This window comes from Suncus etruscus, chromosome 16 (genome assembly GCF_024139225.1).
Source record: "Suncus etruscus isolate mSunEtr1 chromosome 16, mSunEtr1.pri.cur, whole genome shotgun sequence".
In the NCBI taxonomy this organism is placed as follows: domain Eukaryota; kingdom Metazoa; phylum Chordata; class Mammalia; order Eulipotyphla; family Soricidae; genus Suncus; species Suncus etruscus.
The window spans coordinates 64,420,346-64,442,008 of NC_064863.1; the positions used below are offsets into that span (position 1 = coordinate 64,420,346).

The 21,663-nt window shown below is 39.7% G+C and overlaps 1 protein-coding gene and 1 pseudogene across 1 annotated transcript; one reads left to right on the forward strand and one right to left on the reverse strand.

Annotated features, from left to right (window-relative positions):
* Positions 1-980: 980 nt before the first annotated feature.
* RCHY1 (ring finger and CHY zinc finger domain containing 1) lies at positions 981-21,635 on the reverse strand. The gene is made up of 9 exons (XM_049790288.1): positions 21,545-21,635; positions 17,745-17,864; positions 17,217-17,332; positions 9,258-9,336; positions 5,253-5,297; positions 5,114-5,172; positions 4,991-5,017; positions 3,722-3,842; positions 981-1,283 (listed from the first exon to the last, which is right to left on the reverse strand). The coding sequence occupies exons 1-9, from the start codon at positions 21,632-21,634 to the stop codon at positions 1,155-1,157; spliced, it is 786 nt and encodes a 261-aa protein (XP_049646245.1). The 5' UTR covers position 21,635; the 3' UTR covers positions 981-1,154.
* Positions 10,308-10,381, forward strand: LOC126033190 (uncharacterized; annotated as a pseudogene).
* Positions 21,636-21,663: the final 28 nt, after the last annotated feature.

The window sequence follows — 21,663 nt, forward strand, 5'->3', positions numbered from 1 at the left end:
TTTCCAACCACTCTTAAGAAAATAAAATTTCAATAGGAAGAGGAACTTTCTCATACAACTGAATATATTGCCCCTAATGGGCCAAAATAAGTAACTTGGGGGGGGGGGGTTGTAAAGCACTGTTGTAATGTAATTTTATTAGCAGTTATTACATAAAAATTCACATTTATAGGATCCAAAAGATGATCTGAGAAAATCTAAAGTATACGTACCCTTTATCAGAAAGACAGAACATATTTTCATTAGGGCACAGTCCTTAAAAAGTCAAGAATATTAAAAATTTGAGGCCAAAGCAATAGTACAGTGGATAGGAGGCTTGCTTTGCATGTGGCCAACTTGAGTTTGATCCCCAGTACCACATTTGCTCCCCCATTTCCTAGCAGGAGTGACCCCTGAGCACAAATCCAGGAATAAGCCCTCAGTCCCATCAGGTACTGTCCAAAAACAAAAACCAAAACAAATGAGACTCAAATGGAGTCCTATGAAGAACTAGAAATGAACTGTCAAAGCAAGATTCTACAAAAGCGTAATATACTTGGAGCCTGTAGTATAGCACATGGGGCACTTGCCTTGCACAACATCAATTTGGGTTTGATCCTTGGCACTCCGTAAAGTCCCTGGAGTCTCACCAGGAGTGATCTGAGTACAGATCCAGGAGTAAGTCCTAAGCATCACAGGTATAGCCCAAAACCAAGCAAAGTGTAATAAACATTTATAGATATAAATTTCAATGACAAAATATCACTGGCTTCAAATAACTGACAAAAAAACACAAGTACAGGGGCTGGAGAGATAGTACAGCGGTGTGTTCCCCTTGCATGCAGTCAACCCTACTTCAATCCCTGGCATCCCATATCCCACCAGAGCACACCAGGAGTGATCCCTGAGCACAGAGCCAAGAGTAACTCTTGAACATTGCCAGACATGACCCCAAAACAAGAACCACAAAACAAACAAAAAAGATACAGTGCAGAGGTTGTCATTCAATAGAGAGCTATGATCATCTGATAAAGCACCAATATGATTTATGCAGAAATACCATTACAAAAACACATTAATTCTAATGCATATATTCTGACACATTATGAGAACAGGATACTAAAGACAGTAAAAATGTTGAACTTTTCAGTGCAGTATATATATATATAGACTGGTCATTGCTGGTTTAGTGAAATTCTACAGCCGCCAGTTTGAGCAGTATTGTAGGATTCACAAATACTACATTTCATGCCTAATATGTGAAACTGAACTGTAGATCTTCCACTGCAATCATTGCAGAGAATCTGAAAAGAAATGAATAAAAATGAAGCATATCAACATTAAAGATACAAAATAACATTGCCTCCTGAAAATAATTCATTAAAAACCACATGAAGATGTAAAAACATACATAAGTCTACGTATTTTCTTAAGTAAAAAAAAAAACAAACTTTGTATTGTTCTCTGAAGACTTCAAGAGGCCATTCAGATAGCTTTTATTTTAGAAAATGGAAATGTGGATTTGAACTTATTTTACAATAGCTTCCAAAGTGTATATAAAGTATTAAGAACCTTACCAAGGTGGCAAGTAAGGGAGTGGGTTGGGGGATGATGGAGTACAGTAACAATGGTGATGGGAGTTGACACTGGGGGAGGGATTAATGTTGAAATATTATATGACTCAACTCAGCTGTCAATAACTTTGTAAATCATGGTTCTTTAAATAAAAATCTTTTAAATAGGGGCCGGAAGGTGGCGCAGCAGTAGGGCACTTGCCTTGTACATGGCTGACATAGGACAGACGCGTGGTTTGATCCCCTGGCGTCTCATATGATGCCCCAAGCCAGGTGAGATTTCTGAGTACAGAGCCAGGAATAACCCCTGAGTGTCACCAGTGTGGCCCAAAACAAAACAAAATAAAACAAACAAACAAAAAACCCCACTTTTAAACCAATTAAGTTAAAAAATGTAAAGTACTAAGCAAAAAATTAACAGGCATATCATTTCAGCAATTATACTTATATTCAAAATAGCAAATGTTTTATTATTCAGTGACACTTTGACAATTACCTAACCAATATCAATTCTGCCTACTTACACAGGGGAAATTTTTATTTTTCTTTTGCTATCTTTTGGCATAATAGACTAAATTCCGATTCCTCTGTGCCTCGGAATGAGTCAAAGTCCAAAAGAGTAGTTCCTAAGTTAGTTTACAGCACTGAGCCTCACCAAGGGTAGGGGATAGGAAACAGACAGAGGGAACCCAGAAATAATCAATCAATGGCAAAGGGAAGCTGACAGTCTGGTAGAGGGCTTGGTACTGAAGCACAATAATTAACAGTATTGTAAAATCTTGTTGACTTCATTTTTTAAAAAACTTCACTAAGCACAGTAAATTCAAATAAAGCAATAAAAATATGAGTAGATCGGGGACGGAGAGATAGCATGAAGGTAAGGCGTTTGCCTTTCATGCAGAAGGTCATCTATTCAAATCCTGGCATCCCATTTGGTCCCCCGTGCCTGCCAGGAGCAATTTCTGAGCATGGAGCCAGGAATAACCCCTAAGCATTGCCGGGTGTGACCCCCCCCCCCAAAAATAATGAGTAGATCCTAAAACTGATTACGAAACTTTATTTAGCTCATCTCTCTGATGACAGTCAAGATATTACAGAGGAATTAATTTTTAGAGCTCTTAAAAAATAAAAAAGGTGTTAACTGGAAAATGAAGCAAATTAATAATATTAATTAATAATTAAACTATTATCAATAATTAACAAAGCAAAAGCAATTAATTATTACTACTTAAGAGAAAGCAGCATTAGCTTGAGAAAGTCACATCAAAATAAGTAGAAAGCTCCCAAAGAAGTTGAAAGTAGGTAAATTATTCTGCTGAAGTAGGTAGTGGTGGCTTAACTTAGAGCGAGTTGAATTAGGAAAGGACTGCTAGGGGCCGGGCGGTGGCGCTGGAGGTAAGGTGCCTGCCTTGCCTGTGGTATCCTTGGACAGACCGCGGTTCGATCCCCCGGCTTCCCATATGGTCCCCCAAGCCAGGAGTAACCCCTGAGTGTCACTGGGTTACTCCTGGCTTTTTTAATTAGAAACAATTCAATTATTCGTAATTGTTGAGTTTTATAAAGTTTAAAATAAGATTATATGAGTAATAAGTATTAAAAAGACAAGAATTAATCTTCAAAATCAGCAAGCATGTTCAGCTGAAATAATATTTTAAATAATGAAAGCTAAAACAAGACATCTGCCTCTATTTTTTTACTGACTGGCATGACAAGTGTAAATAATTCAGATTCAAGCTTCTGCCTGCCATCTAGTGTTGGAAAACCTGAACAAAAAGTACTTCTTTTTTGTGCTTTGTTTAGTTTTGTGGTCACACCCAGCAGTGCTCAGAACTTAAGTCTTGGCTCTGCATTCAAAAAATCACTCCTGGAAGTACTCCAGGGACCATATTGGGGACGCTGTGGATCAATCCTGGGTCGGCCTTGTGCAAGGCAAATGCCTTACCTGCTGCACTATTGCTCCAGCACCCCCAAAGTAGTTCTTAAAACTCTTCATTTTGGGGCTCTTTTTTTAGTTCACTGTAACTAAAATTTAAAGATTATTTTAACCTTCTCAAGAATCGAAACCTGTGCCAAACAAAGCAATATTTTTAAGACAGATCTGATAAAAAGGGAAAAAACAGGAGTATTAAAAAGAAACCTGAAAAGTTTTTAACAGCGATAATACTCACATCCACAGTCATATTCTGATATTCTGAAGGCATAGGAGTCTGTGCTACCTCATCATCTAGCTGTCTCCAGTACCTAGACATGTCTAAAGCAGAATGCATACATAATGGGCATCTGTAGCCTCTGGAAGAGATAAAAAAAGATATTATCCAACCCTTATATCATGAATTCATCAATTGAGGTACACAAGATGCATGCTAATAACTAGTAAACAACTTAAGGCATTATTTCAAAATAATCTTGGGAACTTTACACCATAAAGGTTATAATTAAATCATTTATTGATATTTTCCCCTCAGTTCTCTAAAGCTGAAGATAAATTAGCAATTAGCTCATATTCTTGTAAAATATACTTTAAAAAGTTACCACGCTTGGGCACGGAGCAGTGGCACAGGCAGTAGGGCATTTACCTTGCATGCACTAACCTAGGACAGACCACGGTTCGATCCCCCAGCATCCCATATGGTCCCCCAAGTCAGGGGCAATTTCTGAGCGCACAGTCAGGAGTAACCCCCGAGCATCACCGGGTATGGCCCAAAAAACAAAAAATAAAAACTTATCACGCTGTTTCTAGTAGACAAACTCTATTTCTTCCTATATTTTAAGCAGATAGAGAATATGTCCTAAGCTTATTCGAATCATATTATTTTCTGAATATTCTGAAAAACTTCAAGTTCTGAATCATATGTTACAATTAAAATTTCTGTGGATCAATCGGCCAGACACAAATATAAAGATAGACTCGAATCTTTCTAACTATTCTAATATCATTTTAACATCCTTTCTTCCCAAACAAGTCTCGGTTTGAGATAATTTCAGTAGCTCCCACCCACCTCCCTTCTCAAAAGACATCTTACAAGTAGAATATTTTTAATGCAAAATGAAATTGGTTTTAGGAAGCCACACACAGCAATGTGTGATACTCCTGACTGAACTCAAGAAGTACCCTTGGTGGTGCTCAGGAGATCATAGGTGATACCTGAGATTGAATCCAGGTGAGCCACGTACAGGGAAAGTTCCTACCTGTTGTACTTTTTTTCTCTGGCTGCACAACTAAAATTTTTTTGTTAGGCCATACCCAATTGTATTCAGGGGTTATTCCTGGCTCTACACTCAGGAATCACCCCTGCAGGGTGGGAATAAGGTGCATGGCATAAGGGAATCTGGTTTGTGATTGAACCCAGGTTAGCTGCATCAAGATAAGAGTCCTACTATTGTACTATCTCTTGGGCCCCAAAATTAGAATTTTAAAAATCCCACCAGATACTCACTCTTTCAACATTTCTTCATAACATGTTCTGAAATTAAAATAAAAAACACATTATTTTAGTAAAGCAAAACTTATGTTCAATATTTTCAAACATATTTTAAAGGAATAAAAGCAGTTACATTACCTATGTAAAAGATGTCCACATGGTAAGACATGTGCAACAACACGGGATGTATGAATGTCCTGTGGAAAAAAAATTAGTACTTAAATGAAGACCATTTAAACTTGAATAACAGTTTCCAAAGCAAGAGATTTAAGCTTACCTCCAAACATATTGGACAATTCTGACGAGAGACATTTTCAATACACTGTTAAAATAAAAAAATCAAATTACCAAAAGCATAATCAGCTAAAAATGTCAGGTATAAAACTATTATTAATACTAAAAAGTTAACAATAATACTAAAAAGTTAACAATAACAAGACTACTTCAGGCTTTTCACATTATCCTAAACAATAAAAAACTGTGGGGCTGGGCGGTGGCGCTAAAGGTAAGGTGCCTGCCTTGCCTGCGCTAGCCTTGGACAGACCGCGGTTCGATCCCCCGGTGTCCCATATGGTCCCCCAAGCCAGGAGCAACTTCTGAGCGCATAGCCAGGAGTAATCCCTGAGCGTTACCGGGTGTGGCCCAAAAACCAAAAAAAAAAAAAAAAACAAAACAAAAAAAAACAAAAAAAAAAAACTGTTCAATACATCTTAATAATACTTAATAATAACATTTTTAATTTACAGATAAGGAAATTCAGAGCTCAAGATTTACCAAAGATAAAGAGATAATGAATGCTTAAAAACTTCTCTATAAATGTCTTAGGTCACAGATTAATTTACTTAATGATATGCCATAATGAGATGCTTCATTCATTCTCACAACTTCATTGATGAGATTATTTGAGGAAAATAACTTTAAAATTTGGGGTCAGAGAGAGTACTGTGGGTAGGGAGTTTGCCTTGTACAAGCCTATCCTGTTTTATCCCTGGCTCCCCTGAGCACAACCAAAAGTGATCCTTGAACACAAAGCCAGAAGGAAGTTTAGTTCTTAACTTGACAAACTTACTGACTTTAGATAAAAGAAGAAAACACACCTGAAAGATACACAAGTTTTCACTAACTAATATATAAAATAATAGAGGAAGGGGAGGGAGGGAGGGAAGGAGGGAGGGGAGGGGAGGGAGGGAGGGGGAAGGAAGGGAGGAGAGGGAGGGAGGGAGGGGAGGGAGGGGAAGGAGGGGAGGGGAGGGAGGGGAGGGGAGGGAGGGGAGGGGAGGGAGGGGGAGGAGGGGAGGGAGGGGGAGGGGAGAGGAGGGAGGGAGGAAAAAAGGGAGGGAGGGAGGAAAAAAGGGAGGGAGGGAAGGAAGGAAGGAAGGAAGGAAGGAAGGAAGGAAGGAAGGAAGGAAGGAAGGAAGGAAGGAAGGAAGGAAGGAAGGAAGGAAGGAAGGAAGGAAGGAAGGAAGGAAGGACAAAAATACAAGAGAAAAAAAACATGTTGTTTAAAAAACAATGGAAGAGGAATCTCAAACATATATCTGAACTAGAATGGCAGCCCTGCCAATTACTAATCCTTAAGATATTTGACAAGGAGCTCAAGAGACAACTCAACAAGCTGAGCATGTGAGGACATGTGTTGCATGCAGGAGGCCCAGGTTTGATCCCCAGCACTGCATGAGCCCCAAAGCACTATTAAGCACAGAGCCATAGTCACCTGTGAGCCCAAATGTGGACCCTGAAGCAAAAAAATAAATCTTGGGCAGGATTTCACTTCTTAATTTTTATTTTTTGGGGTAGGCCATATTAGCTATGCTAAGGGCTTATTCCTGGTTCTGTGCTCAGAAATCCTCCTGGCAGTACTTGGAGAACCATAAGTAGTGAAAGAGATCCAACTGGTGTCAGTAAAATGCAAGGCAAGATCCTAAACCCTTGTGCTGTCACTCAGACATAAAGGTATCACTTCTTTAGCCTTCTTTTCATTATAAAGCTAAACCATACTTTTTATCATCAAAATGCAATTTCTTTTTTTTTTTTTTTTTTTTTTTTTGGTTTTTGGGTCTCACCCGGCAGTGCTCAGGAGTTACTCCTGGCTCCATGCTCAGAAGTCGCTCCTGGCGAGCACAGGGGACCATATGGGACGCCGGGATTCGAACCGATGACCTTTTGCATGAGAGGCAAACGCCTTACCTCCATGCTATCTCTCCGGCCCCAAAATGCAATTTCTATACACATATAGATTAAAATATATCTGGAATCACAATCTTATAACAGCTTCTTTACATTGAGAAGATGCAAATACAGAGATCTGGATGAAATGAGTTAGCTGTTCTGCATGAACATATGCACATACAATACACAATTTGGAAATCACATAGCACTATATAAAGTTTGTTTTGTTTTTGTTTTTGTTTTTTTTTTTTGCTTGTTTGTTTTTAGGTCACACCCAGCAGTGCTCAGGGGTTACTCCTGGCTCTGCGCTCAGAAATCGCTCCTGGTAGGCACAGAGGACCTATGGGATGCCAGGATTCAAAACACAGTCCGTCCTGGATCGGCTGCACACAAAGAAAATGCCCTACCACTGTGCTATCTCTCCAGCCCCTATATGAAAAATTTTTATAAAAGGTTCCTGATTCCAGAATAATTCTACCAGGATATCACATCAAATTAAAGTCCATAAAAACAATCTTTTATTTCCAAAAATGTCATATTCAACTAACGTAATTCCTTAAGAGAAGGCATAAATACTTAAGCTTCATTTTTTTTTTTTTTGGTTTTTGTGCCACACCCAGTGACACTTAGGGGTTACTCCTGGCTATGTGCTCAGAAATCACTCCTGGCTTAGCGAACCATATGGGATGCCAGGGGATCAAACCTTGGTCCAGCCTAGGTTAACACATGCAAGGCAATACCCTACCACTTGTGCCACTGCTCAATTTTTTTTCACCTTATATCTGAGCAGTCATCACATGTTAAATATTCATTATTCGTGTCCATTTTTCTTTACTAATTTACTGTTTTATACCAATCTAATGTCTATTATTTCTTATCCTCATCTTTTACTGAATCTGTTATTGCATACTGCAGTATAATTAACACTATTTCAATATTTTCTGATCATTATGTCTTCCAACACTCATAAAATATTACATCAAATGCTGCTCCCCATATTTGGAATTTTCTATACCCATATAAAAATAGTTTATATTTCACTCTAATCCAATCCTCGCTATTCTCCCTTAGATTCTTATAGCTAACTTAGTATGCTAACTGGTAGTTTATAGACGATTATTTAGAATTTATTCTAAATATTAAAAAAATTTAAAAGGGGGCCAGGCGGTGGCGCTAGAGGTAAGGTGCCTGCCTTGCCTGCGCTTGCCTAGGACGGACCGCGGTTCGATCCCCTGGCGTCCCATATGGTCCCCCAAGCCAGGAGCGACTTCTGAGCGCATAGCCAGGAGTAACCCCTGAGCGTCAAATGGGTGTGGCCCAAAAACCAAAAAAAAAATAAATAAAAAATAAATTTAAAAGGGCATGGGATATGGTATTAGCACTATATTCAGATTTAAATTACCTGCTTTAATTACAAAAGCAAATAAAACTATTTTCAGCATTTCCTTAGAATGCTGTGTTAATAGGTTACACTGTTCAAATAGTATTTCCTTTTACAATTATTCTTAACACTGGTACCAATGTAAGAATCTATAAGTCAGGGGCCTGAGACATAGCTCAATAGACTAGAGCATCTGTTTCACATGCAGGGCCTGGACTCAATATCCTGAGCATCATACCATCAAGAGATTTTTGAGCGTGCAGTCAGAATTAGCCTCTAGCCAACAACAGGTGCACAAAAAATAGAAACATACATTGGCATTCCATTATCAACAGTATACTAATAACTGATACAAATATTCTTAAACACTATAGAAATTACAGATCAGAAAGCTGAAGAGATAGTGTGGCAGGTAGGTATTTGCCTTGCATGCAGAAGGACCGTGGTTCAAATCCCGGCATCCCATATGGTACCCCAAGTCTGCCAGGAGCAATTTCTGAGCGTAGAGCCAGGAGTAACCAAAATAAAATAAAAGAAATTATAGATCAGGAATACTGAGGCATACATTTTTAATTTTTCCTTAACCTACTTAACATTCAAATAAATAATAAAAAGATGAATAAACCTAAAAATAAAAAGTGAGTTATCAAGTGACAGTATCACATTCTTCTAAATATATCAGGATTTAAGAACTTTGTAATACTTCAAAATTATGCAAATTAAATTATATACCTTGTGTTTCCCTTGAAGATTTATAGCAAGGCATAGGTTACATTTCAAACAATGGAAAAATTCTTCCTTTGGACCAATCCTAAAAAACACATAAAAATCAAACTATACACATGCTTTTATTTTTTAAAATGACTGATTATCTCCATAGAGCCCATTCTCCAACTTCTTTAAAGCAATTTCCCCGACTTTGGTCTTTTACTTTTCAAGTCACCGTGGAATTAGTTATTCATTGGGTTTCAGGTTTGCAATGTTTCAAAACCAATCCCTTTACCAGTGTCTACTTTCCTTCACCAATTCCACAGCCCTCCTTGCTCCTGCCTCCCCACTCCTCCCACACACACTGCTTACCAGTCAAGAAGTGGTTTTATTCTCCTTTCACAGTTTTTACACTGTGGTTTACAGTACTGTTACAAATAGGGCTTCAGACATAATGCTTTATCACCTTTCACATCTCCTCCTTCTTGAGGTTGAGCCACTTTCTACAACCAATCATTGTTTCCTTCCTGTCCTATACTCTAGCCCACTCAAGTGGCATGTTTCCTACTGAGTATTGGTTCTCATGTTCTTTATTTCCGTTGTGGGCATTTGTTATTCCACTATTATGCTTCTCTGTATCTCACATACAAAAGAGATCATTCTGTGTTGGCTTCTCTCTAATTTCACTCAGCATGATATTTCAGGTCTCTCCAGGTAGCAGCAAAATACAAGATTTAATCTTTTTTATGGACGGACAAGTAATATTCCAATTTGTATATGTAGCACAGCTTCTTTATTCAGCCATTTATTCTTGAATACTTAGATTGTTTCTAGATTTTGGCTTTTGTGGATAGTGCTTCAAGAAAAACAGGAGTGCAAATCTTTTCTCCATTTTGATTTTGGGCCTTTAGGAAATATATTCCAAGAAATGAAGTTGCTAGGTCAAATGGAAACTCAATTCCTAAATACTGTTTTATTTTACAATATTTAACAATACAGCCTAAGTTTTTGTTGTTGTTCTTGGGCCATACCCAGTGAGGCTTAGTTGTTTCTCTGACTCTGCACTCGGGAATCGTGCTTGCTTCGGCAGCACATATACTAAAACTGGAACGATACAGAGAAGATTAGCATGGCCCCTGCACAGGAATCACTCTTGGTGGTTCTCAGGGGGACCAAAGAGGATGTAGGGGATGGAACCCAAGTCAGCCGCATGCAAGGCAAGCATCCTATACCTCTGCTCTATAACTTCAGCCCCTTATAGGATTTTCGAGATGTCTATAGAGAACTTAATTCCTTCCAGAGCTATATAGTAATACATGGTATAAATGCATCATTAAAAATAATTCCCGGGCCCGGAGAGATAGCACAGCAGCGTTTGCCTTGCAAGCAGCCCATCCAGGACCAAAGGTGGTTGGTTCGAATCCTGGTGTCCCATATGGTGCCCCGTGCCTGCCAGGAGCTATTTCTGAGCAGACAGCCAGGAGTAACCCCTGAGCACTGTTGGGTGTGGCCCAAAAACCAAAAAAAAAAAAATAAAAATAAAAAAAATAATTCCCTTTTTTTTTTAAGCATTGAGAAAATAAGTACAGAAAAACAAAGATAAGGATAATAGATTTCTCACTGAAAACAGTACACATGAGTACACAGTAAAGCAACATTTTTAAAATTCTGGGGGGTGAAAAAAGAAACAATAAAGACAAGAATTCCTTATTTAGGGCCATAAAGACAGTAAGGGGTTAAGGTGCTTGCCTTGCACGCTGACACCCTCCTTCACCAGTATAACATTCTCACCACCAATGCCCTCAACTTCCCTCCTCCCCAACTCCCTGCCTGTATTTGAGACAGGCATTCTACTTCTCTCAATCAATAACATTGACATGATAGATGTTAGTATAGGTATTTCTCTTAATGCACTCACCACTCTTTGTGGTGAGCTTCATATCCTGAGCCCGTCCTTAGAGCTCTCATCTCTATTGTCTCTGGGCATTACTATAATAATGTCTTTTATTTTTCTTAAAACCCATAGATGAGTGAGACTTTCTATGTCTATCCCAAGAGTGATTCTTGAGTATAGAGTCAGAAGCCCTATGCATCCATCGCTAGATGTGCTTCTCCCCTTACCCCAACCTTATTTGTCAAAAATTTCCTTCAAGGGCCGGAGCAATAGCACAGCAGTAGGGCATTTGTCTTCCACGCAGCTGACCCAGGATGGACCATGGTTCAATCCCGGCATCACATGTGATCCACCAAGCCAGAAGCCTTTCTGGGCACATAGCCAGGAGTAACCCCTAAGCATCACCAGGTCTGTACCCCATCCCACCCCCGCAAAAAAAAAAGTTCTTCAAAAATAAAGATGTTTCAGACATATCAAAAGTCAAAAGGGTTCATTACAAACAGAAAGTCCTATTTATATTTGCATATATTTAAGAGGCCTTATTAAAAAAAAATTCCTTTTGGTTTTAGTGCTGTAAGCTAGTTGATTTAATAAGTTTCAGAATTAACATCAATACAATAAAGAATATAGTTTTTCCCCACTTTCTCCTCCTCTCATACATTTATATGCACAAAATGCTAGTAATAATTCCACAAAATAGTACTTATATTTAACATAATTTACCTATTTTGTTAATTCTTTCTCTTTCTTTTGGATAGAGGAAAGGAATTACTGTCACACCCAGCTTTGCTTAAGAATTACCCCTGGCTCTATGTTCAAAGATGATTCCTGGCAGGTGATCAAGGGATTATATGCAGTGAAGGGGATCAAACGGAAGTCAGCCATGTGCAAATCAAGTACATTAACTTCTGTACTATCTCTCTGGCCATATAGTCTATCTTTTAAAAAATGGTGGTTGTAGCAAAATGGTTACCTGATTTTAAAAGGGATATGTAAACATATACATTGAAAATTGTAAATTACTGTCAAAGGACATAAAGAGGACACCAAAAAAAAAAATAAAGACAAAATATTCTATGCTCATATTCTTGGAATAATTAACAATGTCTAATTTACTAGCCTATCTTTGGATCCCACTTGTAAAGTAAAGGCTCTAGCTCACAGAGAGCATCTGCCTACCTTAAATTCAATCCTGGGTTCTCTTAAACATGTATCTACCTGTCTCCTGCATTTTGTACTCTAGAGAAGTTTATATTGTCTTGAATAACTGTTTCTCTTCTCTGCTATTTTCCATGAGAGAGAAAGACAGACGTGTACCTGTGCATGTGCATGTGTTGCTTGGGATCAAATAGATCAAACCCAGGTCAGTCATATGCAAAGAAAGAACCCTACCTTTTGTACAATCACTCTGTCCCTCATGTTCTTTTAAACATATATTCCTTTCTTTTCTCTCACATCTTTCTATGTAAATTTCTTTTAACAAAAACTATCTTGCTTCACTTAAAAATAAAGTAAGAGCCAGATTGATAATACAGTGGGTAGGCATTTTTTCTGTGCAGAGCTGACCTGGATTGAATCCTCAATATTGCATATGGCTGATGGCCCCTAGAACCCCATTAATAGTGACCCCATATCACAGAGCCAGGAGTAATTTTTAAGCATTGCTGGCATGAAAGAAAAAAAAAGAAGAAGTAGGGGTGGGGCTCTGAACTTCTGGCCTCCCAGCTTCTTGAAGAATCTCTCCTTCCTGGGAGCCGGGAGTCTAGCAGGAGGGGGTTTGGCAGGCCACCGCCATGCTGGAGGCCTTCCTAACCAGGCCTAGTGGAGGTGCAGGACTTGGGTAACCCCAGCACCCCTCTACCACCTTGCTCCAGATGTCCAGGGCTTCCCCGGGCCACATGCCTGGGCAAGCCGGTGAGTTGGGCCCCTTGGTGGAGCTCGAAGGCACCCTAGGCTTTCCCCCATTATCCATTCAGCTCCTTAGGGAGGGTCTGGGTGGGGCCCTGAACTTCAGGCCTCCCAGCTTCTTGAAGGATCTCTCCTTCCTGGGAGCCAGGAGTCTAGCAGGAGGGGGTTTGGCAGGCCACCGCCATGCTGGAGGCCTTCCTAACCAGGCCTAGTGGGGGTGCGGGACTTGGGTAACCCCAGCACCCCTCTACCACCTTGCTCCAGATCTCCAGGGCTTCCCCAGGCCACATGCCTGGGCAATCCGGTGAGTTGGGCCCCTTGGTGGAGCTCGAAGGTACCCTAGGCTTTCCCCCATTATCCATTCAGCTCCTTAGGGAGGGTCTGGGTGGGGCCCTGAACTTCTGGCCTTCTAGCTTCTTGAAGTCACTGGTAATCTCTATTGCCCCCGCACGCACAAGAAACATTTATAGTACTCACTATCATTGAATTATGTTTTTATATATGCAGAATGTCCATGTTGTACTCTGCCCTTTTGCATACCCCTTCATAAGATCATATTTCTCTTTAACTTCCTTAACTCCTATCATCATTACTCCTCATTTACCCTTTCTAACTTAAGTACTGTAGAGTCCTAAGTCACAGATCAAAGTGGTGCCCTGGAGTTAACACCCACCCAACTATTTTAAAAGGCATAAAAATGACACTTATGTCTCTTCAACATTTTATGGGTGTTTTCTTTGATGGCTATAACTTTTGCTGAATATTTTCTTATACAGTGATGATCCCCCCCCCCTCATGTTTTTTATCTTCTCTTTGTGAACTGCTCAATATGAAATTTGGTGTAAAAGAATCCCTCAGTTTAATGCTTATGTTTGAACCAAGTCATGGATATTGTTGGAAATGTTCTTACGCCCCCATATATCTGATAGCACCACGTGGCTTTATTTCTTGTTTGCTTAGGCACACTAAAATGGGAAAATACTATACATACCAATAAGTTCTTATCTAATAGAGATGAGAACACACAAATCTTGTAGTGCAATGAGACCTTACACCCTGAACATTGACATAAAGACCTGGTACAGGCCTCAGAAGAATGGGCACTCTCTATTCACCCCTGATCTAGAGAAGACATCTACAAAACATCCAAGGTTGTATATAACATCACCTGGAGGCATTCCTCTACCAGGGAAGACCCTACAGCTGCTCTGACATCGATCTACTCAAAAAAGACTTCCCTTAACACTAAGAAGACTTAACAAAAACAATGACCTGCTTATTGGACAGGGCTTGCTGTATTGCCCCTTAATTGTGAGGTTTGTCTATAACATCACCTGGAAGCAATCCTCTACCATGGAAGACCCTACCACTGCTCAGACATCGTCCTGCTGAAAAGAGACTTCCCTTAACAATGAGAAGACTTAACAACGACCTGCTTACAGGACAGGGCTTCCTGCATTGCCCTTTCATGGTGAGGTGAAACGAGAAGATGCTCCACATCATGACTTCAATTTAGGATATGCAGATTCCAGAATCTTTAATACAGAAACATGATACCAACAACAGAGACTGTGTGAAAAGTGTGTTGGCACTACGGACAATGTCTTGGATCGGAAGATAACTTGCCTGAAGCCTAGATGTGGTCTTATGCCAGGAAACTTCAGGGGTAGGATCTCTTTGTATTTAGGCCAAGGTTATTCCTTTCCATGCCTCTCATATTTTGGTTGGCCTATGCAAACAACAATTGCCACTCTAACACGGTTTTTACTGTGCTCCTTTGACTCTAATCCTTAAAATGCACCCACTTAAAATTTGAGGTTAAATGCACCCACTTAAAATTTGAGGTTAACTTAAGCTAATATGCATGTACATGGAAATGTAAAAAATACTATGCCTCTAATGTTTAAGGAGTTACATAAGTTTTATGGCTTTAGATTGCCTTGTGTGCTGTTAAGAAATATTACAATGTGCTACAATCTGGGGACTTGAGGGACAAAGTAATTGTACATGGATTCTGTTTTATTTATCTTAACGTTCTTTGCCTGAAAGTTCAAAGTTAAGATATCAGCAAGGGGACTTCTTCTGAGAATTATGTTATGGCTGATTGTCCTTCCACTGTAACTTTACCTTGTCCTCTTTCTTTGCATCTTTTGTTCTCATAATTCAAAATAAATAAATTTAAAAAAAATTAAAATAAAAAAAAAAGAAGAAGTAAATAAAATAAAGACAAGCTGGACTGTTTGAAGTGCCAAGAGGAAGAGAAATCTAGGCAGGAGTCATGCTAGAAACCTGATCGTTTTGCTGTGTTTTTTTTGTTGTTGAGATCATTTTTTTGTGCTCAGGCCGTGGTTCTCAGGGTTTATTCCTGGCTCTGTGCTAAGAGATCACTCCTAGCAGGATTCAGGGAACTATGTGGAGTGCTAAGGACTGAACCAGGATCAGCTTCATTCAAGGCAAACACGCTGCCCACTATATTAACTCTTTGGCTTTTGCCTTGAAGACTTTTTAAAAAGCAATGACAATGCTTCACAATAAAATAGAAAACTTTTCAATATCCTAAATACCCTTGTAAAAATCTAAGAAGAATGTATAATTATGTAAAAGCTGATCATTGATGAATATACATGAAACTATTTTTATATAAAATAAAAAAAATCTATATTCAGACGCAATTTGAGCTGAAAAGATTGTACAGGGGTTAAGGTCACTGGCCTGTATGAGGTTCAGTCTCTGGCGCAGGGTGTGGCTCACTGTCACATGAGCCGGGGGGGGGGGGGGGGGGATTAAATTTTTGTTGCTGTTTTGTTTTGGGGCCACATCCAGCAGCGCTCAGGGGTTACTCCTGGCTCTGTGCTCAGAAATCATTCCTGGCAGGCTTGAGGGACCATATGTAATGTGGGGATTGAACTCCAAATCCATACCGGTTGGCTGCATGCAAAGCCCTACTGCTGTGCTATTGCTCCAGCCCCAAGAATAATTTTTTTGTTTTGTTTTTGTTTTTGTTTTTTGGGTCACACCCGGCATCGCTCAGGGGTTCCTCCTGGCTCTTCTATGCTCAGAAATCACTCCTGGCAGGCTCGGCGGACTGTACAAGATGCCAGGATTTGAACCACCATCCTTCTGCATGCAAGGCAAACAAATGCCTTACCTCCATGCTATCTCTCCAACCCAAGAATGATTTAAAAAAAAAAAAAAACACTATCATGGGAGGACAAAGAGTTTCTAACAATGCTGTTATTTGCAGATATTTTTTAACTTGCCTTACAGTCCACTTTTTTTTTTTTTAAAAATTTGATCATCTTATGTCATTTCTGAGTAGCATTTGCAAATCTTAATAAATTATGCTTCCAATATCTTTAGAAATTTAAAAGATTTTAAGTAGTGATAGCAAATAACAAAATTAGGATCTTCACTAAAACCAAACTCATATATTTCATAATGCTCAATATAAAATACAGAACTCTTCATTAGAAATTTTGAGTTGTAGCATATACTTGAACTAGGTATTTCCCAATTACATTCCACTGAATGTGATACTTCCCCAGAGAACTTTGTAATGAAGTATTAGAATCCTGCAAATCTTGGGAGACAATTAAATGTAGTTTTGACCAAAGCTAATAACTGCAAAAACCTTTTTCACGTAATAACCATTCTGGACAAGGGTCGTTTCAGAGCCATTATGATCTTATAAACTTTATTCTTTCTTAGCAATCTTTCAAAAAAATGAGATATTTTAGTTTCTGGATTTTTTGTTTTTGTTTTTGTTTTTGTTTTGTTTTTGGGCCTCATCTGGCTGTGCTCAGGGGTTACTCCTGGCTATCTGCTCAGAAATAGCTCCTGGCAGGCACAGGGGACCATATGGGACGCCAGGTTTCAAAACAACCACCTTAGGTCCTGGATTGGCTGCTTGCAAGGCAAACACCGCTGTGCTATCTCTCCGGCCCCATATTTTAGTTTCTTAATAGCATAAACTTGTTCTATATACAATTACTCTCTGGATCTACTAAACTCCTCCATAACTCTCATACATCGTGGGATCTTAATAATCTTAAATTTTCTGTACTTAAAATATTTCATCATTTAAACACCTATAAATTCTTTCATATTAGTCACCAATTATTCCTAACTGTACTAGAGTAACACCCTATTAATTAGAATATAAGATACTTTACATACAGTACCTACAAATTCCACATTTTTCACAATGATACTGCTTCTTGTCTTTGTCAAATAGATGGCATATACCGCAATAATATTCTCCAAATAATGTGCTGCATTCTTCACAAGTCTGTTGGGCCTAAAAAATGACAGATGTGAATTAAAAATTGGAATAAATTTACAAAAATTATTAATTTTTTGAATACTCACAATGTGTTAAAAGTATAGAACTTTATTTTTATAAGTTCTTAATCAAATAAAAGACATTGACTACTCTAAAAGTTAAGAGTTATATGGGGCCAGAATGGTGGTGCAAGCAAAAGGGTCTGCCTTGCCCGTGCTAGCTTAAGACAGACCGTGGTTCTATCCCCCAGCATCCCATATGATCTCCCAAGCCAGGAGCGATTTCTGAGCGCATAGCCAGGAGTAACCCCTGAGCTTCACCAGGTGTGTCCCAAAGAAAAGGAGTTATATTTACAACAGTCTCAATAAAAAATTTATTTATCTTAGAATTCTTAGAAATAAAATAGAAATGTATCATAAAATCTTACATGCTGAACTTTTTCACAGTTTATGCACTGTACTTCCTTCACTTTAAAACGATCTAGCTGATGATCTTCTTGGTTATCATGACACAACCGGCAAGTATAAAGCTTTTCACAGCAAGGTGCCTAAACCAAAGAAAAAATTATAAGAAGCAAGAAAAAACAAGCGCCAGTGCAAAAAATATTTCTTTTCTCTTTCTCTCTTGGAACAGGTCAAAGATTTGAACCAAGAGCAAGTTCATAAGCATACCTAAATACAAATACAGTTCACCTAAAGATTTTTCTGATGAGGTATTGGAACATTTTCAAGCCAAAGAAGATACAAGTTTTCCAAAATTCTCATTTTCACTTAAATTATAAATCTTTAATCACGATTTTCCCCATTTATCCTAGTTCCATTCCCCTCCTTTTCAAGAATATGCTAACTACTCACCTGATATTGTTTATGTAAAAATGCTGTATCATCAAAATAACTAGTTCTAGTGGCCAGAGCAATAGCAAAGCAGTACTGGGCATTTGCCTTGCTGCTGCAGACCCAGGTTCAAACACCGGCACCCCACATAGTCCCCAGGACCTCCCAGAAGCTATTTCTGAGCACAGAACCAAGAGTAACCCCTGAGCGCCACCAGGTATGGCCCAAAACAAACAAATAAATAGAAAATAACTAGTTCTGTTTGCAATCTAATTGTCAGTTTTTCCTTATGACAACCACCTAATTTTATTTTATTTTGGGTGAGTGAGGGGGCCACACCCAACTATGCTCAGGGTTTACTCCTTCCTAGATCTGCACTCAGGAATTATTTCTGGCAGTGCTCAGGGAGCATATGGGAGCTGTGCTGATCATATGCAAGGCAAGCATCCACTATATTAGACAACCACCTAATATTTGTTTGCTTGTTTTCTTTTGGGGTCACATCCTGCGGCACTCAGGAGTTACTCCTGGCTCTGCACTCGGAAATCACTCCTGGCAGGCTCAGGGGACCATATGGGATGCACGGGATCAAACCCAGATTGGTCCCAGGATGGCAGAGTGCAAGGAAAGCGCCCTACTGTTGTGCTATTGCTCCAGCCGAGAAAACCACCTAAATTTAACTTGGAGAAGTGTTTGAGTGTTTGATTCAAATGCCCCTTTTACAATACACTATTGCATGAACAATACAATATTATTTCAGTAATGTATTATATTCAATACATAAGTTGTCACTAGTTTGGTTTGTGCACACATGCCAGCAGTTTTCATTATTGCCTTTGCACTGGAAAAAAAAATGAATGTATCTTAGAAAGCAGTTTTGATCTCCTAACAGGGTTCCATCAGGAGAGCCATTACCCTAGGACAGAAAATAAATTCTATTTCTAATTTAATTTCAAACATGAAACTCTCAACCACTACCTCCCTCCTCTTGCCCTCACTCCAATTCTTCCCTTCCACACACCTTAAGTGTCTGCCTTCTCTTTTTTTCTTCACTTCTGTTTTTAGTGCTGGGGAGACGGGGCAGGAGGAATCACATGTGGAACCAGGGATCAAATATAAGTTAGTCTTGTGGAAGCAAGCACCCTGCCAGCAGAACTCTTTTTCTCCAGGCCCTCCTTTCTTTTCTTTTTTTTTTTTTTTTTTTTGGGCCACACCCTGTGACGCTCAGGGGTTACTCCTGGCTATGTGCTCAGAAGTTGCTCCTGGCTTCTTGGGGGACCATATGGGACGCCGGGGGATCGAACCGCGGTCCGTCCTAGGCTAGTGCAGGCAAGGCAGGCACCTTGCCTCCAGCGCCACCGCCCGGCCCCCTCCTTTCTTTTCTTATAATCTTCATACTCATCCATCCAAAATCCTAACTGATTAAAGCCATTTCTCACTTAGTTAACATATACAGAAAAAGGTGACAAATGGCTTAAAAAAAAAGAACCACCATATTACCAGATACCAAGTCATAAGAAGTGGGCCTTCCTAAATGCTTCCATACCTCACTCTATAGAACCTCAACTCTACGATTACTTCAAATCTTTTTAAATCTAAAACACCTTTTCTACCCTTCTCGTAGTGTTGATGACCTTGTTTCTTATTTTACTGTGATGACAGATAATGAAGAGCATATTCTTCTATAAATTCAATCCACATATTTTTGAAAATACCTCCATATTGCAGCCAGAATGATAGTACAGTGTTTGACTTGGATGCAGCAGACCCGGGTTCAATCCCTGGCATCTCACATGGTCCCTAGTATGCCAAGAGTGATTCCTGAGTGCAGAGCCAGGAGTAACCCCTGAGCATGGCAGGGTGTAATCCAAAAACAAAAACAAAAAAACCCTAAATACTATCTTTCCTTTTTAGTTTATAGTCTTTTTATATGAGTACAATACTTCTACTTGTCACTAACACCATATTCTCTTAGGCTACTTATAATGTTCCTATCTGATTGAAACTCAATCATGAACAACTTTGTAACTATATATATAAAAAAGAAACCTGTATTAAGAACAACTTTGTGTAACCAGTATATCAATAAAGTTTTTTTTTTAAAAAGTACTTCGAGTTTTCTTTCCTTCCTTACACTATAAAAATATTATTTTATTTGTATCATTTCCAAAACATGTTGCAATATCTCTATCTTAAAGGGGGAAACATACTATGTACCTCTCATTTAAAATCACAACTTCTGTAAGTTCCCCCAAAATGGGGACTGGAGCAATAGAACAGTGTATAGAGTGTTTGTCTTGCACAGGGCGAACCCTGGTTCAATCCCAGGTATGTCATAAGGTCCCTGAACACCATCAGTTTTTCCTGAGTGCAGATCTAGGAGTAACCCATGAGCACTGCCACAGATGACTTCCCCACATCCCATGAAATCCCAAAATTGCCTGCACCAGCTATTTTACTTTCGCTAGAGCCACTCTCGCTAGAACCAAATGAAAGCAGGCTAGCACCAATTTCTTCACTGTCAATTTCTCTTGTCAAATCACCAGTCATCACCTTCTTCAAGATTACATACTTCAAGATGACATTTTCCCCTGTCTTGTCTTATTCCAATGACTTAATTTCTCCTTAAAACTCTCACTTGACGTCACTCAGCTCTCTTTTACAGAGGGTTCTTAGGAAAGTTAGCATCCTCGAAATCAATCCAAGACTTAAGGAGCAAAACTTCACTACCTGAGAGCAAGAATGTGGGACGACAAACCTCAGAGTTGTCACTTCAAAAGCTTCTAAAACTTCTTGCCCCCAAACATCCACCAACTTTTACCCAATGAATGCCCCTTCCAGAAGGACTTGGAAGAGTGTTTCTCCACGTAAACAAAACAAACAGGCGCCCCCCCAAAACATTCTCCAAACATTGATTTCCAACTTGCAATTGCCTGCGGGGCCTTATTTCACGCCTCCATTTATTTTCTCCTTGGCCAGTTCATGATTCCACAAGGGCGCTAAAAAAAGACGCTGACAGAGAAGGGGAAAAAAGCAAAGTCTTCATGCAAAACCTGACCTCGTTTCAGAACTCCAGGGGTGGATGTCCCCGAACCCCGAAAGTTCCTGGGGCGAAGAGGGGAAGAACAGAGGGAAACCAGCACAGGCCCTGGGCTCACTCTCCACCTTTATTTTCTTTCCTCTCAACAGAACACGAAAGAAAGAAACCCAACGAGTAAAAGAAAGCAAAGTGGCAATGCCGGGGCGCTAGTTCAGCCGGGCAGCAACCGATCGACCAGGGTTCGAGCCCCGGCACCCCACAATCTCACTTCTAATTGAACACTCGCCCAGCTTTCCCCCCACTCAAGTTGCCGGCGGAAACACCCTCCAGAGCAGACTCCTACGAAGTCGTCACCTTCAGGAGACATCCTCGGTCATAATGCTCGCAGCCCCGCCGCCGGGCCTCCATGGCGTGGGCGCCATGTTCCAGGCCCGAAGCCGCCATCTCCGGCGCCTCCGTCACGCACGCCGGTG

What these genes read in the sequence shown, in the direction of transcription:
- RCHY1 (XM_049790288.1), bottom strand. Translation starts at nt 21,634, where the DNA reads ATGGCGGCTTCGGGCCTGGAACATGGCGCCCACGCCATGGAGGCCCGG. An exon ending in ACCGAGGATGTCTCCTGAAG is followed by an intron (nt 17,865 to 21,544) that starts GTGACGACTTCG and finishes TCTTTGGTTTAG; the next exon opens with GCACCTTGCTGTGAAAAGCT. An exon ending in GAAAAATGTGGAATTTGTAG is followed by an intron (nt 9,337 to 17,216) that starts GTACTGTATGTA and finishes TGTGTTTTTTAG; the next exon opens with GATTGGTCCAAAGGAAGAAT.